Source organism: Heterodontus francisci, unplaced genomic scaffold (genome assembly GCF_036365525.1).
Source record: "Heterodontus francisci isolate sHetFra1 unplaced genomic scaffold, sHetFra1.hap1 HAP1_SCAFFOLD_374, whole genome shotgun sequence".
NCBI lineage: Eukaryota > Metazoa > Chordata > Chondrichthyes > Heterodontiformes > Heterodontidae > Heterodontus > Heterodontus francisci.
Window position 1 is genome coordinate 1,239,085 of NW_027140800.1, and position 16,046 is coordinate 1,255,130.

The 16,046-nt window shown below is 49.5% G+C and overlaps 1 protein-coding gene across 1 annotated transcript in view; it reads left to right on the forward strand.

The window, feature by feature from the left end:
• LOC137361190 (zinc finger protein 585A-like) overlaps window positions 1-16,046 on the forward strand; it is a 60,710-nt gene that overhangs the window by 7,561 nt on the left and 37,103 nt on the right. Inside the window, exon 5 of the mRNA XM_068026113.1 lies at window positions 8,505-8,667. Within this exon, the coding sequence (XP_067882214.1) occupies window positions 8,505-8,667 (163 nt within the window). The remainder of the gene's footprint in view (window positions 1-8,504; window positions 8,668-16,046) is intronic.

Here is a 16,046-nt window from a genome sequence, read left to right on the forward strand (position 1 = left end):
TCGGTTAGGTTTACCTTAGCGATGGGCAGGGACAGGTATATACCACAGGGCAAGAATTATAGCTGGGGGAAAGGAAATTATGACGCGATTAGGCAAGATTTAGGATGTGTAGGATGGGGAAGGAAACTGCAGGGGATGGGCACAAACGAAATGTGGAGCTTATTCAAGGAGCAGCTAATGCGTGTCCTTGATAAGTATGTACCTGTCAGGCAGGGAGGAAGTTGTCGAGCAAGGGAGCCGTGGTTTACTCAAGAAGTTGAAGCGCTTGTCAAGAGGAAGAGGGCGGCTTATGTTAGGATGAGACGTGAAGGCTCAGTTAGGGCGCTTGAGAGTTACAAGCTAGCCAGGAAGGATCTAAAGGGAGGGCTAAGAAGAGCAAGGAGAGGACACGAGAAGTCATTGGCGGATAGGATCAAAGAAAACCCTAAGGCTTTCTATAGGTATATCAGGAATAAACGAATGATAAGAGTTAGAACAGGGCCAATCAAGGATAGTAGTGGGAAGTTGTGTGCGGAATCAGAGGAGATAGGGGAAGCGTTAAATGAATATTTTTCGTCAGTATTTACAGTAGAGAAAGAAAATGTTGCCGAGGAGATTACTGAGATACAGCCTACTAGGCTAGATGGGATTGAGATTCACAAGGAGGAGGTGTTAGCAATTTTGGAAAGAGTGAAAATAGATAAGTCCCCTGGGCCAGATGGGATTTATCCTAGGATTCTCTGGGAAGCCAGGGAGGAGATTGCAGAGCCGTTGTTGTTGATCTTTAAGTCGTCATTGTCGACAGGAGTAGTGCCGGAGGACTGGAGGATAGCAAATGTTGTCCCCTTGTTCAAGAAGGGGAGTAGAGACAGCCCTGGTAATTATAGACCTGTGAGCCTTACTTCGGTTGTGGGTAAAATGTTGGAAAAGGTTATAAGAGACAGGATTTATAATCATCTTGAAAAGAATAAGTTCATTTGCGATAGTCAGCACGGTTTTGTGAAAGGTAGGTCGTGCCTCACAAACCTTATTGAGTTTTTCGAGAAGGTGACCAAACAGGTGGATGAGGGTAAAGCCGTGGATGTGGTGTATATGGATTTCAGTAAGGCGTTTGATAAGGTTCCCCACGGTAGGCTATTGCAGAAAATACGCAAGTATGGGGTTGAAGGTGATTTAGAGCTTTGGATCAGAAATTGGCTAGCTGAAAGAAGACAGAGGGTGGTGGTTGATGGCAAATGTTCATCCTGGAGTTTAGTTACTAGTGGTGTACCGCAAGGTTCTGTTTTGGGGCCACTGCTGTTTGTCATTTTTATAAACGACCTGGATGAGGGTGTAGAAGGGTGGGTTAGTAAATTTGCGGATGACACGAAGGTCGGTGGAGTTGTGGATAGTGTCGAAGGGTGTTGTAGGGTACAGAGGGACATAGATAGGCTGCAGAGCTGGGCTGAGAGATGGCAAATGGAGTTTAATGCGGAGAAGTGTGAGGTGATTCACTTTGGAAGGAGTAACAGCAATGCAGAGTACTGGGCTAATGGGAAGATTCTTGGTAGTGTAGATGAGCAGAGAGATCTTGGTATCCAGGTACATAAATCCCTGAAAGTTGCTACCCAGGTTAATAGGGCTGTTAAGAAGGCATATGGTGTGTTAGCCTTTATTAGTAGGGGGATCGAGTTTCAGAGCCACGGGGTCATGATGCAGCTGTACAAAACTCTGGTGAGGCCGCACCTGGAGTATTGCGTGCAGTTCTGGTCACCGCATTATAGGAAGGATGTCGAAGCTTTGGAAAGGGTGCAGAGGAGATTTACTAGGATGTTGCCTGGTATGGAAGGAAGGTCTTACGAGGAAAGGCTGAGGGACTTGGGGTTGTTTTCGTTAGAGAGAAGGAGGAGGAGAGGTGACTTAATAGAGACATACAAGATAATCAGAGGGTTAGATAGGGTGGATAGTGAGAGTCTTTTTCCTCGGATGAGGATGGCAAACACGAGGGGACATAGCTTTAAGTTGAGGGGTGAAAGATATCGGACAGATGTCAGAGGTAGTTTCTTTACACAGAGAGTAGTAGGGGCGTGGAACGCCCTGCCTGCAACAGTAGTAGACTCGCCAACTTTAAGGGCATTTAAGTGGTCATTGGATAGACATATGGATGTAAATGGAATAGTGTAGGTCAGATGATCGGCGCAACATCGAGGGCCGAAGGGCCTGTACTGCGCTATAATATTCTAATTCTAATTCTAATTCTAATACCATTCACCTGCTCAGACTCTGGTAGGAGATTCACTCAGTCATCCTACCTGCTGATATACCAGTGAGTTCACACTGGGGAGAGACCGTTCACCTGCTCAGTGTACGGGCAGAGGTTCACTCTGTCATCCTAACTGCTGATACAACAGTGAGTTAACAATGGGGACAGACAGTTCACCTGCTCAGAGTGTGGGAAGTGATTCACTCAGTCATCCAACCTGCTGATATACCAGTGAGTTCACACTGGGGAGAGACCTTTCACCTGTTCAGAGTGTGGGAAAGAGATTCACTCTGTCATCCTACCTGCTGATACACCCGTGAGTTAACACTGGGGAGAGACCGTTCACCTGTTCAGATTGTGGGAAGGGATTAACTCAGTCATCCTGCCTGCTGATACAACAGTGAGTTCTCACTGGGGAGAGACCGTTCACCTGCTCAGAATGTGGGAGGTGATTCACTCAGTCATCTCGCCTGCTGATACACAAGTGAGTTCACACTTGGGAGAGACCGTGCACCTGTTCAGAGTGTGGGAAGGGATTCACTCAGTCATCCTACCTGCTGATACACCAGTGCGTTCACACAGGGGTGAGACCGTTCACCTGCTCGGAGTGTGGGATGAGATGCACTCAGTCATCCTGCCTGCTGATACACCAGTGAGTTCACACTTGGGAGAGACCATTCCCCTGCTCAGAGTGTTGGATGAGATTCACTCAGTCATCCTGCCTGCTGTTACACCAGTGAGTTCACACTGGGGAGAGACCATTCACCTGCTCAGAGTGTGGGAAGAGATTCACTCAGTCATCCTAACTGCTGATACAACAGTGAGTTAACAATGGGGAGAGACAGTTCACCTGCTCAGAGTGTGGGAAGTGATTCACTCAGTCATCCAACCTGCTGATATACCAGTGAGTTCACACTGGGGAGAGACCGTTCACCAGCTCAGAGTGTCGGAAGAGATTCACTCAGTCATCCTACCTTTTGATACACCAGTGAGTTCACACTGGGGAGAGAACATTCAGCTGCTCAGAGTGTGGGATGAGATTCACTCAGTCATCCTTCCAGCTGATACACCAGTGAGTTCACACAGGTGAGATACCGTTCACCTGCTCAGAGTGTGGGATGAGATTCACTCAGTCATCCTACCTGCTGATACACCAGTGAGTTCACACTGGGGAGAGACCATTCAGCAGCTCAGAGTGTGGGATGAGATTCACTCAGTCATCCTGCCTGCTGATACACAAGTGAGTTCACACTGGGGAGAGACCTTTCACCTTTTCAGAGTGTCGGAAGAGATGCACTCAGTCATCCTACCTGCTGATACACCAGTGAGTTCAAACTGGGGAGAGACCACTCACCTGCTCTGAGTATGGGATGAGATTCACTCAGTCATCCAAACTGCTGATACACCAGTGAGTTCACACTGGGGAGAGACATTAAACCTGCTCAGAGTGTTGGATGAGATTCACTCAGACATCCTGCCTGCTGTTACACCAGTGAGTTCACGCTTTGGAGAGACCATTCACCTGCTCAGAGTCGGGTAGGAGATTCAGTCAGGCATCCTACCTGCTGATACAACAGTGAGTTGACAATGGGGAGAGACCGTTCACCTGCACAGAGTGTGGGAAGTGATTCACTCAGTCATCCAACCTGCTGATAGACCAGTGAATTCACACTGGGGAGAGACCGTTCACCTGCTCAGAGTGTCGGAAGAGATTAACTCAGTCATTCTACCTTCTGATACACTAGGGAGTTCACACAGGGGAGAGACCATTCCCCTGCTCAGAGTGTTGGATGAGATTCACTCAGTCATCCTGCCTGCTGTTACACCAGTGAGTTCACACTTTGGAGAGACCATTCACCTGCTCCGCGTCTGGTAGGAGATTCAGTCAGGCATCCTACCTGCTGAAACAACAGTGAGTTCACAATGGGGAGAGACCATTCACTTACTCAGAGTCTGGGAAGAGATTCACTCAGTCATCCTAACTGCTGATACAACAGTGAGTTAACAATGGGGACAGACCGTTCACCTGCTCAGAGTGTGGGAAGTGATTCACTCAGTCATCCAACCTGCTGATATACAAGTGAGTTCACAATGGGGAGAGACATTTCACCTGCTCAGAGTGTGGGCAAGAGATTCACTCTGTCATCCTACCTTCTGATACACCAGTGAGTTCACACTGGGGAGAGACCATTCAGCTGCTCAGAGTGTGGGAGGTGATTCACTCAGTCATCTCGCCTGCTGATACACAAGTGAGTTCACACTTGGGAGAGACCGTTCACCTGTTCAGAGTGTGGGAAGAGATTCACTCAGTCATCCTACCTGCTGATACACCAGTGCGTTCAAACAGGGGAGAGACCGTTCACCTGCTCAGAGTGTGGGATGAGATACACTCAGTCATCCTGCCTGCTGATACACCAGTGAGTTCTCACTGGGGAGAGACCGTTCACCTGCTCAGAGTGTCGGAAGAGATTCACGCAGTCATCCTACCTTCTGATACACCAGTGAGTTCACACTGGGGAGAGACCAATTACCTGCTCAGACTGGGATGAGATTCACTCAGTCATCCAAACTGCTGATACACCAGTGAGTTCACACTGGTGAGAGACCTTTCACCAGCTCATAGTGTGGGAAAGAGATTCACTCTGTCATCCTACCTGCAGATACACCAGTGAGTTAACACTGGTCAGAGACCGTTCACCTGTTCTGAGTGTGGACAGAGATTCACTCAGTCATCCTACCAGCTGATACAACAGTGAGTTATCACTGGTGAGAGACCGTTCACCTGTTCAGATTGTGGGAAGGGATTCACTCAGTCATCCTACCTTCTGATACACCAGTGAGTTCACACTGGGGAGAGACCATTCACCTGCTCAGAGTGTGCGATGAGATTCACTCAGTCATGCTGCCTGCTGATATACCAGTGATTTCAGACTGGGGATAGACCATTCAACTGCTCAGCGTCTGGTAGGAGATTCAGTCAGGCATCCTGCCTGCTGAAACAACAGTGAGTTCACAATGGGTAGAGACCATTCACTTGCTCAGAGTCTGGGAAGAGATTCACTCAGTCATCCTACCTGCTGATACACCAGTGCGTTCACACAGGGGATATACCGTTCACCTGCTCAGTGTACGGGAAGAGTTTCACTCAGTCATCCTACCTGCTGATACACCAGTGAGTTCACACTGGGGAGAGATCATTCCCCTTTCGGAGTGTGGGAAAGGATTTCCTCAGTCATCCTACCTGCTGATACACCAGTGAGTTCACACTGGGGAGAGACCATTCACCTGCTCAGAGTCTGGTAGGAGATTCACTCAGACATCCTACCTGCTGAAACAAAAGTGAGTTCACAATGGGGAGAGACCATTCACCTGCTCAGAGTGTGGGAAGTGATTCACTCAGTCATGCAACCTGCTGATACACCAGTGAGTTCTCAATGGGGAGAGACCGTTCACCTGCTCAGAGTGTCGGAATGGATTCACTCAGTCATCCTACCTTCTGATACACCAGTGAGTTCACACTGGGGCGAGACCATTCACCAGCTCAGAGTGTGGGAAAGAGATTCACTCTGTCATCCTACCTGCAGATACACCAGTGAGTTAACACTGGTCAGAGACCGTTCACCTATTCTGAGTGTGGACAGAGATTCACTCAGTCATCCTACCAGCTGATACACCAGTGACTTATCACTGGTGAGAGACCGTTCACCTGTTCAGATTGTGGGAAGGGATTCACTCAGTCATCCTACCTTCTGTTACACCAGTGAGTTCACACTAGGGATAGACCATTCACATGCTCAGAGTGTGTGATGAGATTCACTCAGTCATGCTGCCTGCTGATACACCAGTGAGTTCACACTGCGGAGATACCATACACCTGCTCAGACTCTGGTAGGAGATTCACTCAGTCATCCTACCTGCTGATATACCAGTGAGTTCACACTGGGGAGAGACCGTTCACCTGCTCAGTGTACGGGAACAGTTTCTCTCAGTCATCCTACCTGCTGATACATAAGTGAGTTCACACCGGGGAGAGACCGTTCCCCTTTCAGAGTGTGGGAAAGGATTTACTCAGTCATCCTACCTGCTGATACACCAGTGGGTTCACACTGGGGAGAGACCATTCACCTGCTCAGCGTCTGGTAGGAGATTCAGTCAGGCATCCCACCAGCTGAAACAACAGTGAGTTCACAATGGGGAGAGACCATTCACTTGATCAGAGAGAGGGAAGAGATTCACTCAGTCATCCTAACTGCCGAAACAACAGTGAGTTAACAATGGGGTGAGACCGTTCACCTGTTCAGATTGTGGGAAGTGATTCACTCAGTCATCCTACCTTCTGATACACCAGTGGGTTTTCACTGGGGAGAGACCATTCACCTGTTCAGAGTGTGGGAAGGGATTCACTCAGTCATCCTACCTGCTGATACACCAGTGCGTTCACAAAGGGGAGAGACCGTTCACCTGCTCAGAGTGTGGGATGAGATGCACTCAGTCATCCTGGCTGCTGATACACCAGTGAGTTCACACTTGGGAGAGACCGTTCACCTGTTCTGAGTGTGGGAAGGGATTCGCTCAGTCATCCTACCTGCTGATACTCCAGTGAGTTCACACTGGGGAGAGACCATTCCCCTGCTCAGAGTGTTGGCTGAGATTATCTCAGTCATCCTGCCTGCTGTTACACCAGTGAGTTCACACTGGGGAGAGACCATTCACCTGCTCAGAGTGTGGGAAGAGATTCACTCAGTCATCCTAACTGCTGATACAACAGTGAGTTAACAATGGGGAGAGACAGTTCACCTGCTCAGAGTGTGGGAAGTGATTCACTCAGTCATCCAACCTGCTGATATACCAGTGAGTTCACACTGGGGAGAGACCGTTCAACAGCTCAGAGTGTCGGAATGGATTCACTCAGTCATCCTACCTTCTGATACACCAGTGAGTTCACACTGGGGCGAGACCATGCACCAGCTCAGAGTGTGGGAAAGAGATTCACTCTGTCATCCTACCTGCAGATACACCAGTGAGTTAACACTGGTCAGAGACCGTTCACCTATTCTGAGTGTGGACAGAGATTCACTCAGTCATCCTACCAGCTGATACACCAGTGACTTATCACTGGTGAGAGACCGTTCACCTGTTCAGATTGTGGGAAGGGATTCACTCAGTCATCCTACCTTCTGTTACACCAGTGAGTTCACACTGGGGATAGACCATTCACCTGCTCAGAGTGTGTGATGAGATTCACTCAGTCATGCTGCCTGCTGATACACCAGTGAGTTCACACTGCGGAGATACCATACACCTGCTCAGACTCTGGTAGGAGATTCACTCAGTCATCCTACCTGCTGATATACCAGTGAGTTCACACTGGGGAGAGACCGTTCACCTGCTCAGTGTACGGGAACAGTTTCTCTCAGTCATCCTACCTGCTGATACATAAGTGAGTTCACACCGGGGAGAGACCGTTCCCCTTTCAGAGTGTGGGAAAGGATTTACTCAGTCATCCTACCTGCTGATACACCAGTGGGTTCACACTGGGGAGAGACCATTCACCTGCTCAGCGTCTGGTAGGAATTCAGTCAGGCATCCCACCAGCTGAAACAACAGTGAGTTCACAATGGGGAGAGACCATTCACTTGATCAGAGAGAGGGAAGAGATTCACTCAGTCATCCTAACTGCCGAAATAACAGTGAGTTAACAATGGGGTGAGACCGTTCACCTGTACAGATTGTGGGAAGGGATTCACTCAGTCATCCTACCTTCTGATACACCAGTGGGTTTTCACTGGGGAGAGACCATTCACCTGTTCAGAGTGTGGGAAGGGATTCACTCAGTCATCCTACCTGCTGATACACCAGTGCGTTCACAAAGGGGAGAGACCGTTCACCTGCTCAGAGTGTGGGATGAGATGCACTCAGTCATCCTGGCTGCTGATACACCAGTGAGTTCACACTTGGGAGAGACCGTTCACCTGTTCAGAGTGTGGGAAGGGATTCGCTCAGTCATCCTACCTGCTGATACTCCAGTGAGTTCACACTGGGGAGAGACCATTCCCCTGCTCAGAGTGTTGGCTGAGATTATCTCAGTCATCCTGCCTGCTGTTACACCAGTGAGTTCACACTGGGGAGAGACCATTCACCTGCTCAGAGTGTGGGAAGAGATTCACTCAGTCATCCTAACTGCTGATACAACAGTGAGTTAACAATGGGGAGAGACAGTTCACCTGCTCAGAGTGTGGGAAGTGATTCACTCAGTCATCCAACCTGCTGATATACCAGTGAGTTCACACTGGGGAGAGACCGTTCAACAGCTCAGAGTGTCGGAAGAGATTCACTCAGTCATCCTACCTTTTGATGCACCAGTGTGTTCACACTGGGGAGAGAACATTCAGCTGCTCAGAGTTTGCGATGAGATTCACGCAGTCATCCTTCCTGCTGATACACCAGTGAGTTCACACTTGGGAGAGACCGTTCACCTGTTCAGAGTGTGGGAAAGAGATTCACTCTGTCATCCTACCTGCTGATACACCCGTGAGTTAACACTGGGGAGAGACCGTTCACCTGTTCAGATTGTGGGAAGGGATTCACTCAGTCATCCTGCCTGCTGATACAACAGTGAGTTCTCACTGGGGAGAGACCGTTCACCTGCTCAGAATGTGGGAGGTGATTCACTCAGTCATCTCGCCTGCTGATACACAAGTGAGTTCACACTTGGGAGAGACCGTGCACCTGTTCAGAGTGTGGGAAGGGATTCACTCAGTCATCCTACCTGCTGATACACCAGTGCGTTCACACAGGGGTGAGACCGTTCACCTGCTCGGAGTGTGGGATGAGATGCACTCAGTCATCCTGCCTGCTGATACACCAGTGAGTTCACACTTGGGAGAGACCATTCCCCTGCTCTGAGTGTTGGATGAGATTCACTCAGTCATCCTGCCTGCTGTTACACCAGTGAGTTCACACTGGGGAGAGACCATTCACCTGCTCAGAGTGTGGGAAGAGATTCACTCAGTCATCCTAACTGCTGATACAACAGTGAGTTAACAATGGGGAGAGACAGTTCACCTGCTCAGAGTGTGGGAAGTGATTCACTCAGTCATCCAACCTGCTGATATACCAGTGAGTTCACACTGGGGAGAGACCGTTCACCAGCTCAGAGTGTCGGAAGAGATTCATTCAGTCATCCTACCTTTTGATACACCAGTGAGTTCACACTGGGGAGAGAACATTCAGCTGCTCAGAGTGTGGGATGAGATTCACTCAGTCATCCTTCCAGCTGATACACCAGTGAGTTCACACAGGTGAGATACCGTTCACCTGCTCAGAGTGTGGGATGAGATTCACTCAGTCATCCTACCTGCTGATACACCAGTGAGTTCACACTGGGGAGAGACCATTCAGCAGCTCAGAGTGTGGGATGAGATTCACTCAGTCATCCTGCCTGCTGATACACAAGTGAGTTCACACTGGGGAGAGACCTTTCACCTTTTCAGAGTGTCGGAAGAGATGCACTCAGTCATCCTACCTGCTGATACACCAGTGAGTTCAAACTGGGGAGAGACCACTCACCTGCTCAGAGTATGGGATGAGATTCACTCAGTCATCCAAACTGCTGATACACCAGTGAGTTCACACTGGGGAGAGACATTAAACCTGCTCAGAGTGTTGGATGAGATTCACTCAGACATCCTGCCTGCTGTTACACCAGTGAGTTCACGCTTTGGAGAGACCATTCACCTGCTCAGAGTCGGGTAGGAGATTCAGTCAGGCATCCTACCTGCTGATACAACAGTGAGTTGACAATGGGGAGAGACCGTTCACCTGCACAGAGTGTGGGAAGTGATTCACTCAGTCATCCAACCTGCTGATAGACCAGTGAATTCACACTGGGGAGAGACCGTTCACCTGCTCAGAGTGTCGGAAGAGATTAACTCAGTCATTCTACCTTCTGATACACTAGGGAGTTCACACAGGGGAGAGACCATTCCCCTGCTCAGAGTGTTGGATGAGATTCACTCAGTCATCCTGCCTGCTGTTACACCAGTGAGTTCACACTTTGGAGAGACCATTCACCTGCTCCGCGTCTGGTAGGAGATTCAGTCAGGCATCCTACCTGCTGAAACAACAGTGAGTTCACAATGGGGAGAGACCATTCACTTACTCAGAGTCTGGGAAGAGATTCACTCAGTCATCCTAACTGCTGATACAACAGTGAGTTAACAATGGGGACAGACCGTTCACCTGCTCAGAGTGTGGGAAGTGATTCACTCAGTCATCCAACCTGCTGATATACAAGTGAGTTCACAATGGGGAGAGACATTTCACCTGCTCAGAGTGTGGGCAAGAGATTCACTCTGTCATCCTACCTTCTGATACACCAGTGAGTTCACACTGGGGAGAGACCATTCAGCTGCTCAGAGTGTGGGAGGTGATTCACTCAGTCATCTCGCCTGCTGATACACAAGTGAGTTCACACTTGGGAGAGACCGTTCACCTGTTCAGAGTGTGGGAAGAGATTCACTCAGTCATCCTACCTGCTGATACACCAGTGCGTTCAAACAGGGGAGAGACCGTTCACCTGCTCAGAGTGTGGGATGAGATACACTCAGTCATCCTGCCTGCTGATACACCAGTGAGTTCTCACTGGGGAGAGACCGTTCACCTGCTCAGAGTGTCGGAAGAGATTCACGCAGTCATCCTACCTTCTGATACACCAGTGAGTTCACACTGGGGAGAGACCAATTACCTGCTCAGACTGGGATGAGATTCACTCAGTCATCCAAACTGCTGATACACCAGTGAGTTCACACTGGTGAGAGACCTTTCACCAGCTCATAGTGTGGGAAAGAGATTCACTCTGTCATCCTACCTGCAGATACACCAGTGAGTTAACACTGGTCAGAGACCGTTCACCTGTTCTGAGTGTGGACAGAGATTCACTCAGTCATCCTACCAGCTGATACAACAGTGAGTTATCACTGGTGAGAGACCGTTCACCTGTTCAGATTGTGGGAAGGGATTCACTCAGTCATCCTACCTTCTGATACACCAGTGAGTTCACACTGGGGAGAGACCATTCACCTGCTCAGAGTGTGCGATGAGATTCACTCAGTCATGCTGCCTGCTGATATACCAGTGAGTTCAGACTGGGGATAGACCATTCAACTGCTCAGCGTCTGGTAGGAGATTCAGTCAGGCATCCTGCCTGCTGAAACAACAGTGAGTTCACAATGGGTAGAGACCATTCACTTGCTCAGAGTCTGGGAAGAGATTCACTCAGTCATCCTACCTGCTGATACACCCGTGAGTTAACACTGGGGAGAGACCGTTCACCTGTTCAGATTGTGGGAAGGGATTCACTCAGTCATCCTGCCTGCTGATACAACAGTGAGTTCTCACTGGGGAGAGACCGTTCACCTGCTCAGAATGTGGGAGGTGATTCAGTCAGTCATCTCGCCTGCTGATACACAAGTGAGTTCACACTTGGGAGAGACCGTGCACCTGTTCAGAGTGTGGGAAGGGATTCACTCAGTCATCCTACCTGCTGATACACCAGTGCGTTCACACAGGGGTGAGACCGTTCACCTGCTCGGAGTGTGGGATGAGATGCACTCAGTCATCCTGCCTGCTGATACACCAGTGAGTTCACACTTGGGAGAGACCATTCCCCTGCTCAGAGTATTGGATGAGATTCACTCAGTCATCCTGCCTGCTGTTACACCAGTGAGTTCACACTGGGGAGAGACCATTCACCTGCTCAGAGTGTGGGAAGAGATTCACTCAGTCATCCTAACTGCTGATACAACAGTGAGTTAACAATGGGGAGAGACAGTTCACCTGCTCAGAGTGTGGGAAGTGATTCACTCAGTCATCCAACCTGCTGATATACCAGTGAGTTCACACTGGGGAGAGACCGTTCACCAGCTCAGAGTGTCGGAAGAGATTCATTCAGTCATCCTACCTTTTGATACACCAGTGAGTTCACACTGGGGAGAGAACATTCAGCTGCTCAGAGTGTGGGATGAGATTCACTCAGTCATCCTTCCAGCTGATACACCAGTGAGTTCACACAGGTGAGATACCGTTCACCTGCTCAGAGTGTGGGATGAGATTCACTCAGTCATCCTACCTGCTGATACACCAGTGAGTTCACACTGGGGAGAGACCATTCAGCAGCTCAGAGTGTGGGATGAGATTCACTCAGTCATCCTGCCTGCTGATACACAAGTGAGTTCACACTGGGGAGAGACCTTTCACCTTTTCAGAGTGTCGGAAGAGATGCACTCAGTCATCCTACCTGCTGATACACCAGTGAGTTCAAAATGGGGAGAGACCACTCACCTGCTCAGAGTATGGGATGAGATTCAATCAGTCATCCAAACTGCTGATACACCAGTGAGTTCACACTGGGGAGAGACATTAAACCTGCTCAGAGTGTTGGATGAGATTCACTCAGACATCCTGCCTGCTGTTACACCAGTGAGTTCACGCTTTGGAGAGACCATTCACCTGCTCAGAGTCGGGTAGGAGATTCAGTCAGGCATCCTACCTGCTGATACAACAGTGAGTTGACAATGGGGAGAGACCGTTCACCTGCACAGAGTGTGGGAAGTGATTCACTCAGTCATCCAACCTGCTGATAGACCAGTGAATTCACACTGGGGAGAGACCGTTCACCTGCTCAGAGTGTCGGAAGAGATCAACTCAGTCATTCTACCTTCTGATACACTAGGGAGTTCACACAGGGGAGAGACCATTCCCCTGCTCAGAGTGTTGGATGAGATTCACTCAGTCATCCTGCCTGCTGTTACACCAGTGAGTTCACACTTTGGAGAGACCATTCACCTGCTCCGCGTCTGGTAGGAGATTCAGTCAGGCATCCTACCTGCTGAAACAACAGTGAGTTCACAATGGGGAGAGACCATTCACTTACTCAGAGTCTGGGAAGAGATTCACTCAGTCATCCTAACTGCTGATACAACAGTGAGTTAACAATGGGGACAGACCGTTCACCTGCTCAGAGTGTGGGAAGTGATTCACTCAGTCATCCAACCTGCTGATATACAAGTGAGTTCACAATGGGGAGAGACATTTCACCTGCTCAGAGTGTGGGCAAGAGATTCACTCTGTCATCCTACCTTCTGATACACCAGTGAGTTCACACTGGGGAGAGACCATTCAGCTGCTCAGAGTGTGGGAGGTGATTCACTCAGTCATCTCGCCTGCTGATACACAAGTGAGTTCACACTTGGGAGAGACCGTTCACCTGTTCAGAGTGTGGGAAGAGATTCACTCAGTCATCCTACCTGCTGATACACCAGTGCGTTCAAACAGGGGAGAGACCGTTCACCTGCTCAGAGTGTGGGATGAGATACACTCAGTCATCCTGCCTGCTGATACACCAGTGAGTTCTCACTGGGGAGAGACCGTTCACCTGCTCAGAGTGTCGGAAGAGATTCACGCAGTCATCCTACCTTCTGATACACCAGTGAGTTCACACTGGGGAGAGACCAATTACCTGCTCAGACTGGGATGAGATTCACTCAGTCATCCAAACTGCTGATACACCAGTGAGTTCACACTGGTGAGAGACCTTTCACCAGCTCATAGTGTGGGAAAGAGATTCACTCTGTCATCCTACCTGCAGATACACCAGTGAGTTAACACTGGTCAGAGACCGTTCACCTGTTCTGAGTGTGGACAGAGATTCACTCAGTCATCCTACCAGCTGATACAACAGTGAGTTATCACTGGTGAGAGACCGTTCACCTGTTCAGATTGTGGGAAGGGATTCACTCAGTCATCCTACCTTCTGATACACCAGTGAGTTCACACTGGGGAGAGACCATTCACCTGCTCAGAGTGTGCGATGAGATTCACTCAGTCATGCTGCCTGCTGATATACCAGTGAGTTCAGACTGGGGATAGACCATTCAACTGCTCAGCGTCTGGTAGGAGATTCAGTCAGGCATCCTGCCTGCTGAAACAACAGTGAGTTCACAATGGGTAGAGACCATTCACTTGCTCAGAGTCTGGGAAGAGATTCACTCAGTCATCCTACCTGCTGATACACCAGTGCGTTCACACAGGGGATATACCGTTCACCTGCTCAGTGTACGGGAAGAGTTTCACTCAGTCATCCTACCTGCTGATACACCAGTGAGTTCACACTGGGGAGAGATCATTCCCCTTTCGGAGTGTGGGAAAGGATTTCCTCAGTCATCCTACCTGCTGATACACCAGTGAGTTCACACTGGGGAGAGACCATTCACCTGCTCAGAGTCTGGTAGGAGATTCACTCAGACATCCTACCTGCTGAAACAAAAGTGAGTTCACAATGGGGAGAGACCATTCACCTGCTCAGAGTGTGGGAAGTGATTCACTCAGTCATGCAACCTGCTGATACACCAGTGAGTTCTCAATGGGGAGAGACCGTTCACCTGCTCAGAGTGTCAGAATGGATTCACTCAGTCATCCTACCTTCTGATACACCAGTGAGTTCACACTGGGGCGAGACCATTCACCAGCTCAGAGTGTGGGAAAGAGATTCACTCTGTCATCCTACCTGCAGATACACCAGTGAGTTAACACTGGTCAGAGACCGTTCACCTGTTCTGAGTGTGGACAGAGATTCACTCAGTCATCCTACCAGCTGATACACCAGTGACTTATCACTGGTGAGAGACCGTTCACCTGTTCAGATTGTGGGAAGGGATTCACTCAGTCATCCTACCTTCTGTTACACCAGTGAGTTCACACTGGGGATAGACCATTCACCTGCTCAGAGTGTGTGATGAGATTCACTCAGTCATGCTGCCTGCTGATACACCAGTGAGTTCACACTGCGGAGATACCATACACCTGCTCAGACTCTGGTAGGAGATTCACTCAGTCATCCTACCTGCTGATATACCAGTGAGTTCACACTGGGGAGAGACCGTTCACCTGCTCAGTGTACGGGAACAGTTTCTCTCAGTCATCCTAACTGCCGAAACAACAGTGAGTTAACAATGGGGTGAGACCGTTCACCTGTTCAGATTGTGGGAAGGGATTCACTCAGTCATCCTACCTTCTGATACACCAGTGGGTTTTCACTGGGGAGAGACCATTCACCTGCTCAGAGTGTGGGATGAGATTCAGTCAGTCATCCTACCTGCTGATACAACAGTGAGTTCTCACTGGGGAGAGACCATTCACCTGTTCAGAGTGTGGGAAGGGATTCACTCAGTCATCCTACCTGCTGATACACCAGTGCGTTCACAAAGGGGAGAGACCGTTCACCTGCTCAGAGTGTGGGATGAGATGCACTCAGTCATCCTGGCTGCTGATACACCAGTGAGTTCACACTTGGGAGAGACCGTTCACCTGTTCAGAGTGTGGGAAGGGATTCGCACAGTCATCCTACCTGCTGATACTCCAGTGAGTTCACACTGGGGAGAGACCATTCCCCTGCTCAGAGTGTTGGCTGAGATTATCTCAGTCATCCTGCCTGCTGTTACACCAGTGAGTTCACACTGGGGAGAGACCATTCACCTGCTCAGAGTGTGGGAAGAGATTCACTCAGTCATCCTAACTGCTGATACAACAGTGAGTTAACAATGGGGAGAGACAGTTCACCTGCTCAGAGTGTGGGAAGTGATTCACTCAGTCATCCAACCTGCTGATATACCAGTGAGTTCACACTGGGGAGAGACCGTTCAACAGCTCAGAGTGTCGGAAGAGATTCACTCAGTCATCCTACCTTTTGATACACCAGTGAGTTCACACTGGGGAGAGAACATTCAGCTGCTCAGAGTTTGCGATGAGATTCACTCAGTCATCCTTC